Source organism: Thunnus thynnus, chromosome 24, assembly GCF_963924715.1.
Source record: "Thunnus thynnus chromosome 24, fThuThy2.1, whole genome shotgun sequence".
NCBI classification, from domain to species: Eukaryota; Metazoa; Chordata; class Actinopteri; order Scombriformes; family Scombridae; genus Thunnus; species Thunnus thynnus.
Window position 1 is genome coordinate 14279485 of NC_089540.1, and position 20207 is coordinate 14299691.

General features: G+C 40.7%; 2 protein-coding genes across 7 annotated transcripts in view; both read left to right on the forward strand.

The window, feature by feature from the left end:
• Positions 1-22: 22 nt before the first annotated feature.
• On the forward strand, positions 23-15543 carry LOC137176987 (microtubule-associated protein 2-like). Of its 6 annotated transcripts, XM_067583049.1 has the most exons (12): positions 23-2909; positions 3125-3319; positions 3476-3613; positions 4591-4643; positions 6141-6258; positions 6500-6556; positions 7381-7688; positions 10914-11006; positions 11663-11755; positions 12406-12487; positions 13463-13575; positions 13690-15543. In XM_067583049.1, exons 1-12 carry the CDS (start codon positions 23-25, stop codon positions 13897-13899), a joined length of 4347 nt encoding a protein of 1448 aa, XP_067439150.1. In that variant the 3' UTR covers positions 13900-15543. The 6 variants fall into 6 exon arrangements, with proteins under 6 accessions (XP_067439150.1, XP_067439153.1, XP_067439151.1 ...); XM_067583052.1 differs by lacking the exon at positions 10914-11006; XM_067583050.1 differs by lacking the exon at positions 6500-6556.
• A 3137-nt stretch (positions 15544-18680) lies between these two features.
• Positions 18681-20207, forward strand: part of LOC137176727 (protein unc-80 homolog) — a 47441-nt gene continuing 45914 nt past the window's right edge. Inside the window, exons 1-3 of the mRNA XM_067582610.1 lie at positions 18681-18892; positions 19370-19418; positions 19768-19924. Of these exons, the coding sequence (XP_067438711.1) occupies positions 18801-18892; positions 19370-19418; positions 19768-19924 (298 nt within the window). The 5' untranslated portion in view covers positions 18681-18800. The remainder of the gene's footprint in view (positions 18893-19369; positions 19419-19767; positions 19925-20207) is intronic.

Below are 20207 nucleotides of genomic sequence, written 5' to 3' on the forward strand. Positions count from 1 at the left end.
CTGTATTGGCTAGCTTTTGTGGATGCTGCAAGCAAAGCTTTTTGGCTTATATGACTCAGCACAAAGTTGTACAGTATCCTTCAAACTCACAGCCCAGCCCGAGGAGTGTATCAGTAAGGAGTCTCATGAGTCTGCTATGAAAGAAGAGGAGCCTCAAGTGGCATCGTTACATCAGAAGCAGGTGGTAGTTGAAAGAGCAACACCTGAAGGAGCAGAACTTGCCTCGATAAAACCTCCACCCTCGTCTGTGAAAGAAAAAGAGCGATCTGACACCTCCTCAGCCGAACAGGGTAATCAAGACAAAAAAGGTGGGGTAGAAGAGGCAGCTGAGAGCCACCTTGTTGGCGAGTCAAACGCAAAAGAAGCAAAACAGCCTTCACTTGCAGAAGAGACTTCAGGACTTATGACAGAAGAAAAAGAGGGAATTATCTTGCCAAGCAAAGCAGAAACCCCTGTGAATGAAAGCAAGGAAAAACTGGGGATGGATGACGGGATAAACAAGGAGGGCCAAGATAGTGGCAGTGACATTAAATTGCATGAGACACCTGTGACCAGCATTCACCAAGTGGATCAAAGGCAAGAAACAGTCAAATCAAGTCCAGAACCTGGTACAGAGCTGAAATCCTCATCTGATGGACCCAAGACAGGATCAGAAACCTACTTTGAGACATCTTCAAAAAGCAAAGAAGAGGAGTCTCCACAAACTCAGAGCTATTACGAGCTCAGCACAACAGCAGAGACAAGGTTAAGTGGGGACACTGAAATTACGCAGAAGATAGAGGATCAACAAGATAGAAAAGTCAGAACCTCTCCCGGTAAGATGTCATTAGAACAAAGAAGCCTCTCCCTGAACATTACAGTTGGGTCCACAGTGGGACAGACTGTGAAGGGAGAGAAGTCAAGGACCTTCTCAGAAAGCATGTGTCCTATCAGTGGAAGTTTTGATGAATCAGAAGTTTACCCTTCAACACCATCTGTGGAGAGCCATACACCCAGGTTTCCTCCAGCTGTCTCCATTACCCCAACTTCCACAGAATCACCTAAAGATGTCCCCACCCAGGCAGAAACGCCTTTACCTTCTGATAAACACAGTTGCAATTTGGAGCAATCAAGTAGCCTCTCTGAGATGTTGGACTTGGCCGGGGCCCTGCCTCCGGGGCCATCCATAGAGAGGAGGGAGGTTGATCACATGAGACGAAAGTCTGTGCCTGCCAATGTGTCAGCTCTGGTGGGGAGTTCTTTAGCCAAGCTTGCCTTGGGAGATCAGACCTCAAGGGTGGTGAGTGGGGAAAGCCAGCTGGAGGAACTGGGCTACTGTGTCTTCAATGAGTACTCTGGGCCCATGCCTTCCCCTGCGGATGTGCCCAGTCCAGGGGACTCTCCTTACCAACGTTTCCCTGCTATGGAGGGTGAAGTTGAACAGGAGCTTGGACCCACAGAAGATGAGGGTGTCCAAAAAGGAATGCAACAAGAAGATCATAAAGGAACTGTCCCTGAGATTTCTCAAAAAACAGTGCTTGAAAAGAAAGATGCGCCAGTAAAGACTACTCTGATTCTTGAAAAAGCTGTGACAAGTGGAATAAAACCTGATCGCCTAAGAATCCCAATCAATACTTCAAAAGACAGACTGACTGAGTTTCGTTTGGAGAGTGGCCTTCCTGGTGACATAAAGATCCAAGCAATTCCTGAGGTAGACGTTGAAAAAGACCCGTCAAGAGAGGCTTCTCCCATCCCGCCAGACAATTCCTTTACTTTCACTCCTGCTGAAACTGGAGTTAAGGTTCCCCCAACTCCTGCCACCCCCAAGTCCCCAGATGATCCACCCTCAGAAACCCAAGTTATTGAGGAGAACGCTAGGAAAATCTTAACGGAGGTCAAAGCAGAGAATGACCCAAAGTCTGAAAGGGCTGATAATAAACAGACAGAATTAGAGAAAGAAATTCAAAAATCTAAGCAGGAAGATTCAGGAGAAAGAAGTGAAGAACCAGAAATGGTAAATAAAGACATACGTTCAGCACCATCTCAGCCTTCAGGAGAAAGCACAGAAAAAGACTGTAAGACGACTCAAAGTGAACATGGGACACCTACAAGATTAGAAGGAATAGAAATTCAAGAGACCTCAAAAGTTGTTCTGGATTTAAGCACTAAAAAGCCCTTAGATGAGAAAGTATCCCAAATTCAGTTGCAGGAGGTAAAACCAGAAAAAGACTCACCAAAGCCACAGATATCCTCCCCAGTCATCATTATACCTCAAGCACAAGTAGAGGAAGAAGCAGAGGAAGAGGACGATATTGAGATTGCTGAAGAGCCTCAAGAGATAATGGAGGAAGCTGAAGTGCCTGTAGTCTTCAAGACAGATCAAGCTGAAGTTGGAAAGGAACAGCAAAAGAAAGAAGGGGTGAGGCTGCTGGAAGTTACTCCAATGGTGGATGACGATCCCAGGTCTGGTGCAGAAGAATGGAGTCATAGTGCACAAAACAGTGATGATGGGGAACCTGCGACAGACAGTTCACACTTGTCTCCATGCTCTGACCATGACGTACCACAGCCACCAGAGGAAAGAGATAGAAATGAGGACATGGGAGAGGATAAAGTTGTAGGTAACTCACAAAATAGGGATGAAGGGAAGAAAGAGGAGGATGAGGGGGTAAAGAAAGTCCAGACAGAAGAGGAGAAAGTGGGGGAGACTGGTTCTGGAGAAGTAGCTGAAGAGAAAGAGGAGAAAACGGTAGAGAAAGAGGAAGGGGAGGAGAGGACGGGTGAGAAGGAGGATGAGAAAGACATTGAGATTGGTCAAGAGGTGGAAGAGACCTCTGATGGGCTCTGCCAGACCAGTCAGGCAGTTAATGATGAAACCACCATGGACGTCTCTATCCTAGACACAGACAGTGGCTGGATGAACTCACAAGGTACCCAGAGCTATCAAACAATTACACATAATAATTGCTTGTAAAATAAATGTTTAAGACATTTAATGTATATTTAACATGTTGTTATATATATAAAAACAGGCTTGTTGCTATTAAATCTGAATGTGAATGAGTGTTTTTCTTTGCACTAAGCTAGCTCCTAGCTAGCCAAGATTGTGGAGAATTAGTCCTCTTTTAATCCCTCTCCACTGCAGATGATGACAAAAGTATCATGACTGAGCAAATCGAAGCCCTTCCTCAGACCCAGAGTCCTACCAGTAGACCTGTGGTGGACAGACCCGCTAAACGGGCCCCTGGCAGAGGAAGGGGTCACCCTAGCACCACTGAGAGTAAAGTGTCCCGCAAAGTACCCAGCCACCATCCAAGAGAGGAGATGAAGAAGAAAAAAGGTTCCAATTCTATATTAAAAATTTGTTTTCTTTAACAAATTGCAATGAACTTCATTTTTAACTGTATAAAAGTGTATTTATGCAACTATGTACTGTAGTAGAAAACACAATAACAATGTAACTTGTTCATATAATCCTGTCTCTCCTCTTTGCTAGTAGGCATACGGAGGGCTGACCAGAATAAGGTGTCAGCCCTCCAAATTCGTTCTCCATCTCGAAAGAGTGTAGCCAAAGTGGTGGCCAGACATCCTAGGCCCGCTCTGCTTCACGGCTCTGCTAGACGCAAGGCCACAGGTGAACACTTTTCACCAAGAATCTGTGCCATGGATAGAGAGAGTGCAACCAAATCTTACCATATTACTTTTGGATTGACTCAAGTGACACAGTGTAGCAGTACAGTACCCAAGAAGCCTAAGGGAGTGCTGAGAGGCCTTTGTCGCACAAAATAACCAATAATTATGATTCAGAAAAAAGTTCCTAAAGGATATTAAGAGATTTGTGCAATTGGCAAAAATTGGAATGTGTACTTTGTGGTGTCTTACAGTAACATTTGTGCAGAAAACAACTAACTCCAACTACACTTGACATAGAAATTCAACCAAAGCTGAATCAATTAGGGTTTGGATTGTTGTTACAAATATGGACAGGTAATGGAAATGTTGATGCCTGCTCTCTCTCTATTGACGGCTCTTTGAGGAATCAAGCGGGTGCAATGTAGCTGGCAAACATCATGTGCTGCTGACCCATTTTCAAAACATCATGTGTGGTCCCTTTATTACGAGCTCAATTGTTTTGTCTTTTTGGTTCTCATTTTATCCATGTCAAAAATGGAGTGTTTACTCATGCTTGGCTTCATATTCCTGTTTTTTCATGCTCAATGATGCTGCTGTGTAGTTTGTTGTGACTGGTATTCACTGAGTGAACTCTGGTTTTATTCTTTGTCTTATCACTAAGTGTCACTCGTATATGTTTGCTGGAAGCGGCTGCATGGTTGCGGTGGTATGTTTGGTCAGTGGGTGTGAAGAGAAACTGATCATAATGTTGTGATGTGATGCTTAACATGCAAAGAAGGTTTTTCACTGATTTCTATCTGGATCTTGATGTGTCTGCTGGTAGATCACTGTGCAGCAAACACCATTTGCTCCTAAATAATGGTTTCAGAAGTTTGAGTACGTTTGTGTGTATGTGGCTGTGTGAAAATTTACACTCGCAAATGTCTCCCCCTGCTGGTTCATATTGATCATTACAGTTGGACTCTGTTTTCTGTACAGGTATGGAAAGCCATCAGCCCCTCAGTGTCCACCAGTCCAGGGAGAGACCCACTGTAAGTGCTGTCATGCAATCACACACATACACATGCAATTGGTGTGATTAGAATTAGCCTAGTTTTTTCTTTTCTTATGGTACAAACATCTCTTTATTAACTAATGGGAGATAGTTGTTTTGCATTTTTTGTGCATATTTGATTGTGTCTAAATGTAGGTTTTTGCTATGATATGTTAGTAAAAATGTACATCAGTAAATATATCATCTGCAGTACACTTCAGTTTACATGTACATTTTTCCATTTTGCAGTGAGGTTATTCAGTCAATATCTGTCAAATACACACAATCACATCTGTAAAAGCTTTATGATTTTGTCAAGTACACTGAAGTGACATCATTTTCAGGAGTCCTACATTGATGCAAATAGTTAGTTTATCTTCTGTCATATCGTCTTAAATTTCTCAAAATAACTGCATTGCATCATGGGGCCTTGTTTGCATGAAAACCCCCCATATTTTCTTTCTTTTTTTCCCTTCCTTCTGCATGTCTGCATTTGTCTCTTTTTGTTTCTCTCTGTGTGCATATTTGTGTTGCATGCCTGCCTCCTTGTGCCAGTCTCGACAGAGAAAATCAGTGAGTATAGAAATCAGATAATAACGTGCACATTTTAGCAATAAACAGCATTCACGATGTGCAGCACAGTGACAAAGAGGTGAACGTCATTTCTCACTTTTGTGTAAAATAACCCCAGTATTTCCCCTTAAACCTCTTTTTCTTTTCCATTGTCAAATCCTCTTTTTTACTTGGTGTTGGACGTTTAAATGTTTCATCGTGTTTTCTGTCCTTTATGTGAAAATTTCCATCAAGGGGTCCAAAATGTCCATTCTTAAAAGAAAATTAAATAATCAACTGTGTATGTTGATAATACCATATCTTGTTTTATAATACAACCATAATAGCTTCATTATGACTTTGTTAGAGTCAGCATGTTATTTTGGAATTAAACTATAAATACAGCAGAAACATTCAGTTCAATGAGGAACTTTGATACAAGATGCTGTGACACACTGCCAAATACACTTGCATGCAATGTGTCTTGCCTTGTAAACCATAAATGCACATTTCATCTCCATTGCATCCATCTCACGTCTTCATTTCTCCATCTGTCTGTCACCTCTGCCTACCTGCCTGCACATCATCCATCTGTCCTGCACACTTTCCTGCCTCTTTATCGCGGCTTCTGTCCAGAGCCCCACTCGGGCTGTTCTGTTAAAGATGGCAGCTCAGCGTCGGGGGTCCGATCACCAGCCCCCCCGGCCCGGCTCTGCCTGTAGCCTTAAACGGAGCCCCCTGGTGGCGGCGGAGCTCTGCGAGGCCCGCCCTTCCTCTGCATGCTCCCGTCCGTCCCCTCTGCCTAACAAATGGGCAGAGAAGGTAAAGTGGAAGGAGAGAAAAAGAAGGGATTGCTGTGTGTGAAAATGTCAGAAAGGTAGCTGTAACTAATGTCTACGCGGATTACATGTGATTGAGCTTGTTACGGTGTGTGTTCATTCAGGAGAGAGCATACCGCAGCCCAGAGAAGAGGTCATCCCTCCCCAGGCCTGCCAAGTCTCTGACACGCCACATCCCTGCTGCTGAACAAGATGACAACAGCAGCCCCTCCAGGCCAACCTGTAAGACCATACACACATTAAAAATATTGAACCTTCAAATTGATTTTCTCATTATCTCATCCCTTACACAGCAGATTGCCTCTGTACTCTCTTGCGCTTTTACTAATGATTCTTCTTAATCACTTGCTTATTGACCACCTATTGAATTTAACTCCTACCACCCCCCTGCCTTCCTCCTCTTTGCCTTCTTTCTCCCCTCACTCCTCTTTGTCCTTCTTCCACCTCTCCAACTCTCTTGAAGCGTTCCGTACCGAGCCCAGAGCGGACAGCAGGTCTGGGAGAGCCCCTAGTATGGCAGGTAGAGCACCCAGTAGCTCCAGTTAGAACCATCACACCCTCCTTCATCCACATAGTGGTTTTGATTGTGTTTGTTTATCAAAAACTCCAATGTCAAAGCAATAGGCCTTATATAATGTATAGTTATGAGCATCAGCTATACAAAACAGTCATTCATTCATTATTCTGAAAGGTGTAGGTCTTTCAAAACTACTCTACCTGACAGACAAAATTGGATCCCCTATGCCTGAGTTTGAAGCTATTTTCTACACATTTGCAGTATGAGGACAGAAATAAGAAGTTTCATCAAGCTGGTTTCTTTCGTTTTAATCTCAGTCTGGCCCTAATTCGATACAAATATAATTAAATAGTTGTAAAAAGTGTCATATTTGGCTCTGCGAAACCTGCTTTACCCTAAACCAGAAACAGGTGGGATCCATATCAACAGAACCTGTTCATATATACAACCTTATCAGCTAAAATCCTATTGGTCCAGGCCCAGTATCCCAGCAACAAGCCATCTTCATTAAATGAATTCAGCTGCCTGTGTGTGCTCACATGCTCCTTGTCAAACATTTCTTGTTTGACCGGCATTGTTTGTTTTGTGGAAACAGAGCAAATCTGGCATCAACAGAACAGCGTTCACAGTTCCATGTGTGTTGTGTTTTCTTATCATCATCATCAGAACCAGATGAAGGATCACACACAGAATCCATCTGTTTCTCTTTAATGTTTTTCTCCCTCTTTTCTCTTTGTCCGAGGTGTTTCTGTCTCCAGGAAGGATTTTCTTTCATTTCATATCTGTGTTTCTTCTCTTTATCGTTGTAATCGCTCTCCCTCCCCCAGGTACAGACTCACGTTCCCGGGCAGTCCGTAGCGGCGCCTCCACCCCTGGCTCCTCCGCCGTCACGCCCGGCTCACCCCCTAGCTACTCCTGCCGCACCCCTGGTTCGCGCACCCCTGGTAGCCACACACCCAAGTCCTTCAGCATCCTCCAGGAGAAGAAGGTGGCGGTCATCCGAACCCCGCCCAAGTCGCCGTCCTCCACCCAACGGCAGCTGAAGGTTCTCAATCAGCCCCTGCCTGACCTGAAGAATGTAAAGTCCAAGATCGGCTCAACCGCCAACATCAAACACCAGCCGAAAGGAGGACAGGTAACAGGACTGTGGTGGAGCATGATAGTCATGTTATTAAATTATGGAATCACACTTGGGACATAACAAAACCTTTAAAAAAATCAGAGTCTCATGTGTTCATTCAACTGAAGTAAATAGAATACAATTACATATTAGATCAATATACATATACTGTATATCTTCTGACTTTCAAAATGACCAGCAGTTACCTCCTTCTGCCACATGGGGGCACTAAAAACAAAATTATGTTGTGCAACTTAATATTTAAAAAAATCAACCAAGACTCTAATAACATCTTTTCTCTTTGATAAAAGGTTGGCAATATACAGTATATTATTTTGGAGAAAAAAGATACTATTACCACCCTAGTTTATTATAGCTAATATGATATATATAACATTAATATTCATACACTTTCTGTATATTTATACAAACAAGAAGCAATAAAACGTGCTGTTAAAAGACAGAAAACATATTTAAAAGACAGATGCAAAAAATAAGAACATAAAAGCAAAGTATATTTGACCATTAACTTTTACTTAAACCATTATAGCACAAAGCCATCTAATTAAAAATGTAATTTTTAATTAGATGGCTTAGAAAAGTATTTGTTGCCTGGTATAGTTTCTGTTGGATTTGGGATTCCACTGCATGTATGTCTATTGTCACAATATAGCAAAAGTCATAACCACCTCTATAAAAAAAAAAGATGTTTTGTTTTCCCTTTTCTTTCCCTCCTCTACCTTTTTCTTTGTCTGTCTCTCTGTCTTTGAAATGTCAAAAAATGCTCAAATATCTCTCCTGACATCTTCACTATCACTCACAGTCTGCCCTGCCTCTAAACCCCTGCCGTCACTGTCTGTCTGCCTCCTCTGACTGTCCCCTGCCCTCTCCCTGTCCACTGTCATCTCCGTCAGTCTGGATGAACCACCAGTCATCGGCCGCCTCCGGCCTCCTCCTTTGACTTTCCCTTTGGTCTTCCCTCTCTCCTTACCTTTCTCAAATTTCTCCCTACTGAAAAAGCGTCATGTGTTTTCTAAAATAATGAGCAGCAGCAGCAGGTTTAAAGCAGCCATTCTCTTAAGAATATTCCAAGAATCCAGTCACTGCCTCCGAGGAGCAGTCATCCTGCAACATCATTCGCCCTGGGGATCTGCTTTCGTCATTGCTGTGCAGGATTTTCCCTCTGGCTCTGAGTATTAATAATTGCAAGCGGGTGGAATTAATTATTAAGAAGTGAAGAGTGAAACATATCACCTTACTTAACTTCTTCTTATTCTTTTTCTTCATTGCGCAGCTTGTGTGTTTTTGTATTTATGTTTCAAGTGGCTTGTTATCGGTTTGCCTCTCTTGAACTGAAGAGGATTGTGTGATAAAGATTTTAAGTGGCCAAGCTGTTAAACTGTTTTTCAAGCAAGAGATGAAGGGTCACCACTGGATAATTTACCTTAATAAAAGCTTAGCTCTTATTATTTCTTACAAGGACTCGTCGTTGTTTTCTTCTAATAGTTGGGATGTGGGATTCACTCCTGTCATCTGTGTCTGTAGGATGTAACAGATGTGTGGTCGTCTAATGGACTGCAAATTCTTAATCACATAACCAAGGCAACCGATGGTCTTAATGTTCTCTGAATATTTCAGAGGTGAGACTTTTTCATTAACCCCACTGATGTATGGGAGAGGACGCGATTCATCGTCATTTTGCCAGCTCGTCTTTCCTCTTTAGGGAGAAATGTGACAGAGGGGCAGAAATTTTTAATCAAGCTGGGTGATGCATGACTGTGAGGAGCAGCACAGCAGGCTTTGCTTCGTGGTCTTCTGATATACTGGAACTCTGTGGGAAACCTGGAGTGACTGATGTGTGAAGTTTCTTAAATAAGTAAACAAAGATAATAAAGATTGTATGAGTCGTAGTGACATATAACATTTTATGCTATATTTATAATTTTATCATTTTGAAATGAGAATGTAGTGTTAGTGATATTTTGTTATTAATTAATTGTGAGTATGTCAGGTTGGGTGATTTTTCTCCACTAGATTAAGTTTTAAATATTAAAAAATATTAAAAACCATTATATTATGTAAAATACATGGCTGCCACTAACAATTTTAACAATATTTCCATTATAGATAAATCTGTCCAATATTTTCTTGATTAGCTGCTTAATCTGTTCTCCATAAAATGCCAGAAAGTGGTGGATAAAATTTCTTTGAGCCCAAATCTTCAAAAAGCAGAAAATATTCACATTTGAGAAGCTGGAACCAATGAGATTTGGTATATTTACTTAAAAAAATGATTTATAATCAATTATCAAAATAGTTACAGATCATTAATTAATATTCAGCTAATTGTTTCAGCCCTGGTATAATCACTCTTAGAAATATATATATTTAGTTTGGGTAGATTGTCTTTGGGTTCAGTGCAAGTGCTTTGTCATTGGTTGACCTTGCAGCTGTCTGCGCTGTAACAGCTGTAGAAGGGACTGGGTTGTGTACAGGAGCAGCAAAAAAACCCACTAAAATAGATAGTAGGAAGAGTATGTGTGTCATATAACGTGTGTGTGAGTAAGAAGAAGAGCTGTCGAGAAACCAGGTCAGGTCAGTGTAGACTGGAGACGGAGGCTTGTGTGTTTTCCTTGAACCCCTTTGTCTTTTCTTTTTACCCTCTCTGTGTGTTCACTTTTAATAATGAAGTAGGCTTTTTAAATTCATTTTGTCTTACAAAACAGCACAAAATGATGCACAAGGCTGAAATACTCTCATTGGTTGTGTTCAACCAGCTAGATCACAAAAGTTATACATTTTCATTTCTATATATCTCTGTATATCTTCTGTTACCTCTTGAATTTTTCATTGCCTATATAAGATCATACAGCCAAACATGTTTTTTGTTTTTAAGGTTTAACTTGGCCAATGAGATTATTTCTGCCTCCAGAGCAGCTCTGAGAAAAATCTGTCGAACTAAAACTCAAAATCTGCCACCACAAAAGAACCTGGGCAGGTGATGTGAGGGCGAAACACTCACCCGCAGTCATGCATTTCATTTGTTCGCGATTGGGAAGCCAGTGACCAGATCACCACTTCTATTTCTTAGAGCTCTTCAGAAAGAAAATCACTGTTAATGTAAACACATTTTAAGTATAAATGCATGTGAAGACACATTGATAAGTCATCACACACTTGACTTAAACAAGGCACATATAGTATTTTCTTTTTTTTTTTTTTCGTCCGATTTTGTTTTAGGTTCAAATTGTAACCGAGAAACTGGACTTCAGTCATGTTCAGTCAAAGTGCGGCTCCAAGGATAATCTGAAGCACACGCCCAAAGGAGGCAATGTATGTACAGCTTTCTGTTTTCGTTCTTCTCTTTCTCCTCGTCTCTTTCTCTTTCCCCTTTTCAGCTGTAGTATTGCTGTGTCGTGTTACTATTATGGACCCATGTGTTGACCCATGTCTGTCTTTGGCTAATGAAGGGTTTATTTCCAAACTGCAATGCATCCATGTTACTTCTTTGTCAGGCAAAAAGTAGAAGAAGTTCTATTTTTTGTTTTGATTTTGTGCTGTCCGTTTTGCCTTTCGTACTTATACATATAGTGGTTATTGCACTTTGGAATTAAATCCAAATATGCTTCTTTCTGCTTTAACAGCTCTGCTCAAAACAGGGACAAGTTCAAGACTGTGGATGGGTTACAACAAGCATACCTTCTGCACACTGATAAATAAAAGCTTAACTCCATCAATAAAAACCATGTTTTTTTTTTTGTTCTGTTGTCGAAATGAGCTAAAATTTCAATGCTCCAGCGTTAAAATGAGTGCAGACAGATTGATAGGTCGTGGATTTAAAATTGGGACACTTTTATGGGATTATTTTGGAAGGGAAAGGGCGGGGGGGGGGGGGGGGAGGTGGGCCTTTTTTTAAGCTTCCCCCTCCCGTTTGAGAAGCCATGTGTGCGCTGTTTGTTTGTATAAAAAAGATACCTTGTCATTCCCAGGTCATGATTCCAAGTGTTAAACTGGACTTTAGCCACGTTCAGGCTAAATGTGGCTCGCTGAACAAACTCCAGCACACAGCAGGCGGGGGAAACGTGAGTGACTCCACAAAAAAAAAGCATAATCACCTATACAAAAACCTTCTCTTTTCAAGTTCTCTCATTCTAATAAATATATACACTTAGGCATGAACCTGTCTGTGAGTTGTAGTTGTGGAGTATTTTCATCTTTATTAACTGTTTTTTGTGCTTCAGAATCAAATATGTTTAATTTTCTGCAAGAATTGGCACCAAAACTTTTTTTTTTTTACATTTGGCTGAGGCACAATATTCACTGTCTCTGCACAGTGTATAAATGTAAACACAACTTTACAGCATGCAGGGTTGTCAGTGTGTCTTTTTAACAACGTTCACACTTACACTAATTCATGTCACCCATGGACAATAAAGTTTTATTGAAGCATATACTCCCTGTAGTGTTAGGTAGTGCTTGTGTTCTGTGTTTGTTTGATGTCTGCGATTTTAGTGCTTGCTTTCAAGTTAACCTCTCTGCAGGGAACTGGTATCAGCATCCTGTGTCTCCTGTGTGGACGAGCGTTGATTTAATTAATCTGCCTTCATCCAGGATCATGTCACATCGTCTCATGGCTGATTTATTACTTTTTGTGAAGAAAAGTATATAGTTTACCGCAATGTTTTTTCCTAGTAAACATAGGTTAATATGTGCTTTCCGCTGCTGCCTACAGGTCCAAATCCAGACCAAGAAGATAGATTTGAGCCACGTCACCGCCAAATGTGGCTCCATGTCCAACATCCACCACAGACCAGGTAGCATACTTTTTTTAAAATCTTTGTATTTAACAAAGGAAAGACAGATGATATATACAGTATTATGGTTTGGGTTTTTTCGTTGCATTAAGCACCTCCACACACAATTAGGCATAAAGGCATAGTTTCATTTTAAAAAGGGAAAATAAAATATTTAAAAAGAAAAAGAGAGAACATTGACAATCTTGGTGTTTATCATTAGTTTCTCAAAGCAGATTAAGCACAGGTTTATATACTGTGTACATATATATATGTAACTGTGTCCGATATACATCCTTGCAGGGTTTATGTAGAGTAAAATACTGTAATTCAAAAATAACTAAAGCAAATCTGCTTTTATAACCTGATATTTAATATACCGCTTGATATACCAAGCTTGTCTTTAACTTGCCTTAAAGTGCAACATATCATGAGTCATCAAGTCATCAAAATGCTTAAAATACTTAGAACAAAAAAGAACAGTAGGTGGAATATATATGATTCAAAGGTGAGCCTTTATCCAATAACATTGTTATTGACTTTCAGCTGAATTATATTGTGATAGTATGATCTTATCTACAAATTTCTGCTGTTGGTATTAATGATTTACATGATATGAATGAAAGTTAGCTCCAAAGTTACCAAAAGTAATTGAAATTTTTGTTGTAAATACATGAAAATTCTGTGTATCAGTAGAATCCAGTCCATTTCTTTCAACATCAGTTTTATTTTTTGTTATATGTAATTTTATGATATCATGATAGGGATTAGTATAGGGAAATATTGTTATTAATGTCATGATGATAACTTCAGCCCTGTATGATACTGTATGTACAGAGTCTAGATGGTAAACAGAAGCACAGTGTCCTTTTTTGTGCACTGCAGTGTGCAGCCTGACATTGTCTGTCCTGAGTGTTGTTTAGGAGAAGCTCTGGCCTGCAGGCGAGTGATGCCCTGTGGGTTTGATGCTTTTCTCCTCTTCCTTGCTGTTCCCAGGGGGAGGTCATGTGCGAATTGAGAATGTGAAGCTTGACTTTAGAGACAAGGCCCATGCCAAGGTCCGCTCCCTGGACAATGCCAGCCACATGCCCGGAGGGGGGAACGTTATGGTAAAAAGAAGCACATACAGTATTTGCGCACAAACACGAAGCCTCCTCTCTGTTTCTGCAAAAATAAAGAAGAGAAAATAATCTTGAGCTAAACTCTCTGTCCTCACCCACCAGATCGAGAGCCACAAGCTGTCCTTCCGGGAATCAGCCAAAGCTCGGGTTGACCACGGCGCAGAAATCGTCGTCACCCACTCCCCAGGGGTCGAGACGGGAGGCACTTCCCCTCGCCTGTCCTCCGCCGGCAGCATCAACCTCCTGGAGTCACCCCAGCTCTCCACGCTGGCCCAGGATGTCACCGCTGCCCTGGCTAAGCAGGGCTTATAAGCCACCTGCTTCCACTTCCTCGGATATCCTCAAAAATCCACACCATTTCTCCTTTCCCCATAAGTCTTATTTACTCATAAGCATCCAGTGTTCTCCCACGGTCCTTCACTGCAACATGACCCCCAAACACACTCTCACTAAAACCCACAGGTTATACACTTGTAGTTGATTGACTGTCTCGTCCATCAACAACCCTTCAAACCCTTCAAACTGAATTCTAAAATTATTCTTCATTCACTCCCTGAAAAGGGCTAGAGCCCGCTCACACTTTGTTTTTTCATTCATTTTTTGGTCACTCAACTACGGACTTTTCTGTTTTGTTCTAGATAGGCTGAGTGCTAAGGTTTGAGTGGATGTGTTTGTCTAAGAAGGCGTTGTCGGTTTTACGATTGTACAGTGAATTTTTTAGCATGAAAAGCATCACCGCATTCCACTTGTATGGGGATAAACGTCATGCATAATGTCCATTCAGAAACATGAACGGTACTGAATGCAAGATATAGCTACTAGATACTAGGCTCTTGTCTGAAAGATACAACTATGTGAGAGACTTAAGAAACATGGCGTGTAACTGTACCTGCGAGAGAATGGCTGATGGGCATGTCTGCTAAAATGTGACATTTTAAGTCATGAATTTTTGTTTGCTCGTTGGCTGGTTTTATGATTTCCTGATACGTGCTGAATTGTTGGACAAATTGTGTTCTCTTGTTTTATTTTTTTTTTTATATATATATGTCACTGTAGTGGAAGTTGTTGCAGTTTTTGTACGTTCCCTGTGGCTGCACTGGCTTATTAGCACTTAAATGTGGATAACCATTGCAGTTATGTCGCTAAAATGCTAGCTTTCCAATAGATCTCTTCTTTTTTTTTTTTTTTTCTTCTCTGCAAACCAATGGGCTGCTCTCTTTTTTGTTTGGTTTTACGTTAGCTCTGTGGTTTTATTAGGCTGCAACAACGCTGTTATGCTGGCATGGCAAATAAATAATAAATAAATTAGATCTATTTGGAGCAATCTTAAACTTTTCAGTGTGAGTGTTAATGGCCAGGGTGCATCCTAGTGTCCGTACTGTGAGGTCACAACCTGTGGTCAGATCCCTCACACTCCTTTGACCTTTCCCCGTCTGCAGAAACTGGGTTGTACAACAGCTTTGAAAGGGCAAAGAGCCCCACAGTTTGATACGAAAGTGGAAAGTCTGAAGCTTTATACTGTATGAAAACATTCCATTTGAAAGAGCAGCTACCCGGCCCTTTTGTGAGATCGAACCTGCGTGGCTGTTTTGAACGTGTAACTTTACAGATGACATAGAGATGAAGAATGGGGAAAACCCTCAACTTGCAGCTGTTAGAATTCATTTAAAAAAAAAAAAAAAAGAATAAAAAAAGAAAACTGTTCTAGCATATTGTCTGCTCACCATTGTGAAACTTCTCTGCCCCCCCCAGTCCTCCTCCCCCTGATGTCAGCTACCCCCTCCAGTGTTTTTCTGTGCTCCCTCTTGCCTCCCTCCTCCCCCCGGCCCCACTTTGCCTGTGTAAGTGTATTTAAAAGACCATGTAGATGTGTGCACACTTTCCGATGTTTGAGACATACTGATGACAAATGCTCCTACAGGATGATGACGACCGAAATAAAGAAAATAAAAAGTGGTACACTCTAGTCTCTTGAATTAATTCTAAAAGTAATGACTGATTCATATCCAGAGTGCTTTTTTAAAAAAATGCAGTATAAAGAAGCAAGAATGTGAAGGTGTATTAGTTCATGTCTCTTTAGAGATGTGAAAAACATGTTTTTGTGGACAAATGTTTTGAGGAAACCACAAGTTATTATTCATAATTTATGAAACAAGCAGCAGCACTGACATACTCTAGTAGTGTTAAGTGTCTACATGATAGTGTACACATTTTATAAATATTTATCTCCTCTGCTGCATTCACTTCATAAAACTGATGAGCCTGATGTAACAATATGTCTTTTGATATACTACAGTTGTACTTTAATATTGATATAGGGAAGGATATGGCTGGCAATTAGGGCTGCAACTAACGATTATTTTTGTTATCGATTAATCCGACGATTATTTTCTTGATTCACTGTTTAGTCTTTGGAAAAATTGCATTCACAATTTCTCAGAGGCCACTGTGATGTCTTCATTTTGCTTGTTTTGTCTGAGTAACAGCCTAAAATGGTAAGATATTCAATATACAGTCATGTGACAAGGAAAGACTGCAAACTGTCACATTTAAGAAGCTCAAACCAGAGAATATTTGACCTTTTTGCTTTGAAAATGGTTGCAAATTAATTTTGTGTTAGAAACTTAATCAGCTAATCTATGCTTATCTACTGGTGATTTTCGATATTTAGATCTAATGGTTTCAAAGCTTGACCCACTCTAGACACTGAAATTCAGAATATCTATGCCTCTGCTGCTTTGATTTTCTTGGGAGTCTTGCAACTTTATGGAAGTGAAATCCTAAATCACCAGAGACCCAATTTAAGTAATGTCTTTACGCAGTGAGGTACTTACTATAGTTATACATTATTTATATTTCTGCAACTCTCTTCTTCTACTAAAGTACATTTTAGAGGGAAATATTAAACTTGTTACTCCACTATACTTACTGCAGATAAAGCTCTTACATATAAAATATATGATCAACACATATATATATATAACCTTTATTTAAAAAGAAAGAAAATCAATGAGGGCTGGCCCTCATTTACAATGATTTCAAGTATAAAAAAGATATAAAGTAATGATAAAAAATACAAGATAAAAGAAAACAATCAATAAAACAAGTATATAAGTGCAGTTAATACAAGATACAAGATGTAAAACCAAATCAATTAAACGAGGTGCAAACAGAACTGAAGTGGTTAGTGATCATAGATTTAAAATGGGTTACTAAATTATCATTTTTTTAGGGTGCTCTGCAAAGAGTTCCCTGCGGTCGGAGTATAAAAGCAAAAAGCAGATCTTCCAAGCTCAGTACAAACTCTAGTAACATGTAGTGAAAGAGAGTCATTAGACAATTAAACAATAAAACAATAAAACAATTAATTTGTTGACAAGATTGTCTGTATGAAATTTGAATGTGAGTTTGTATGTATTCTGTAACTCTCTCAATAATGGATCCTTGTAGAGTGGAAATATGAAAGTTTTTGCTACCATGCGATACAATACAATATGCTATAATCCGCATATAAATGTGCATGGCAATTAGTTAAAGATAAAAAGATATTATTCATATAAATTGTAAAAATAACTGGCCCCAGAATAGAGCCTTGTGGAACACCCTTAGGTATTAGTAAAAACTCTGAACAAATAGTTCCCAAATTCACTGACTGCTGCCGATCAGATAGGTAATTCAGGAACCATGCACAGGCACTTGAACTAAAACCAACATTACATAAAAATAAAAATATGTAAAAGCAAGGAATGATCAACAGTGTCAAATGCCTTTGATGGCAGCACAGTGTTTTTTCCTCATCAAATATGATATAATGCAATAAATTAAGCCTAATGTAGTTCCTTTGCCTTGAGCAGCTAAGACATTAAAATGCTACTTACATGTTAATGCATTATTATGTCATTATAATCAAATAATAACCTACATATGGTGAGTTAAAGTCCCCCACCACTCAAAAATATATTTTTTCTGCCAGTTCCTACAGCTGGATGTTTGAGCTTCACTGTGCAGAGTTTGACACTTTCATCTGTTTGAAGCGAAAAGTTTCTCTGTGCTCGTTGAAACTCTGATTTTAAGGGGCAGGCTTTTTAGCAAGATTTGTGACATCACAACCAGTTTCAGTCCAGTATGCAACTTGCACAAGTGTGGCGTGGAAACTTGAAGCCTCCAGTGCACATACACTGAAAATTAACTTTTCAGCAAAGTAGGAGACATCTTGAGTCCATCAGTGAAAATTTACATACTCAGAGATTCTGGATTTTTAATGAGAGAGAAGGAGTAGATGCCATTTTATGGATTTTAATGAGATAAGCATACTTTTTTGTGGAAAAACCACATCAGACACACATTATTGTTCCAAGCAGAGTATTTTTAGATGTCTTATACATGTCAGGTGGGGATATTTAACGTGTTGACAGGGTCCATTCTGCACAATAAAAACGTTTACTTTAAGTACATTTTGCTGATAACATTCTTTATAGTGCTTTTACCTCAGTAAAATTTCAAATCCAAGGCTTTTACTTCTAATACTATACATTTGTAGTGTGGTTTTGCTGCTTTTACTTAAGTAAAGGGTTTGATACATCAAATCAAACTCTGTTCATCGTCCACAACGTTGTCCACCTGGGTTATTATTAAACAACCTGTTGATATTCAAATAGAGGGATTATCCTTCCTGTGAATGCACCATTCAGGATGCGAGCCGACGTGTGTTTGCAGCAATTTGCGTTTTTTCTATATGGTCAAGTCATATGAAGTGCTTCTGTGCCATTCCCTATAATGATACACAAAGCAGAGGGTTGACAATAAAAACATCTGGCCCAGCTGCACACTGCGTCTTTAAGCTCCGCCACCGATAAATTAGCACGCCGATCAACTGTCGCTGTCCGGTGAGGGAGGTGCTGAAATCAGAGCGCTCTCTCCTTCTCCTTCTCCTTCTCCCCAACCCACCCTCCACCCCCCTGCTCTCTCCCCTTCTCTCTCTCTCTCTCTCTCTCTCTCTCTCTCTCCCTCTCTCTCTCTCTCCCTCTCTCTCTCTCTCTCTCTCTATATCGCCGCCGACCGACCGACACTTGCAGCCATTTTACGCAGGACGAACCCAATCATGTCGTGAGGGAAGATCACTGGTCACCTGGGCAGAGCCAGCAGCCGCCGCGCGTCCCGGTGGTCGCACACAGGCAGGCAGGCAGGCAGGCAGGCAGGCAGGTCCGGCAAAAATGGTGAAGAGGAAAAGCCTGGACGAGAACGAGCCGGAGTGCGGGAAAGGAATACCGTTCCCCATCCAGACCTTCCTATGGAGGCAAACCAGGTTAGTATGTGTTTCAGTGGAAATTGATAACAGGTGTTTATCATTGCCGAAAATAAACAGGATCAAGGTTTGACAGCAGCCGTGGCAAAAGTCGCTGCCTGACACATGAGAAGGGCAACCGCATTTTTATTCCAACAGGCGTCAAAATTGATGTATTGCCTTCTAATAATTCAACCCGTGATCGGTAATCGTGTGTCACTGAGTGTGTCATTTCACTGGTGTCAGTGAATGGTTTAAATGGAGGGAGGTGGGCTTGCATGTTTTTGCAACTGTGGTGTGAATGGAGATGGATGCAGATTGTATGATGTCACACCTGTAAAGCATATTTGCATTAAAAGTGGGCCAAAGAAAAGGAATTGTTTGTGTAAAATTTATATTTTGTTTGTGGTACTGGAGATTAAATTTCCATAGAAATAGTGTAAGCCACATTCATATATTTTTTTAATCTCATACAAGCATGTTTTTTTGTATCTTCAGTGCATTTCTGCGTCCGAAGTTGGGAAAACAATATGAAGCATCTTGTGTGGTAAGTCATTTAGATAATGCAAGTGCATGATGAGGGGAAATAATCGCTCCCATCCCAGTAATCTGTTTTTACCTTAATGCACCTGCAAATCAAGTGTACTCTTCATTCTGCATTTAGCAAATTAGTTTTCCCCCCATGCTTCCTCCTATTACCCAGGAGCCAGACCTTTGGCAACTCATATCCATAATGACGCTTCTCCAGATCCCTTTGGATCTAAACAGAGCTGCCACTGTGTCTCCCACAGGCATTGCCTTGCTTTGGGCCATGTGAGACATTTAGATAGTCAAAGAAAGAGGCTTTAGTTCCTGGCTTATGTCTCTTTTCTTCTTCTCTCTGGCTGTCTCCTCAGTCCTTTGAGAGGGTGCTGGTGGAGAATAAGCTCCACGGGCTGTCGCCGGCCCTGTCAGAGGCCATCCAGAGCATCTCCCGCTGGGAGCTCGTCCAGGCAGCCCTGCCTCATGTACTCCACTGCACCTCCATCCTGCTGTCTAACAGGAACAAGCTGGGTGAGGACACGCAGAACACACATTACCAGAGCTTCAGGCATTGAGTTGACAGGCTCATCCAGGTTATCCTTATTCAACAAAACACCAAACTGATGTTCTTTCAGTTACAGGAACAGCCTGACCGTACAGTTCTGAATTATGGGAAGCAAAAAACAAAACAATTAACATGTATATTTAAATGAAATCACTTTTTCTGGGTCATGTCAGAACCTAAATGCACAGACAGGCAATTAAGGACATGCACTGACTATTTAATGCAAATATATAGACAAGATTAATAAGA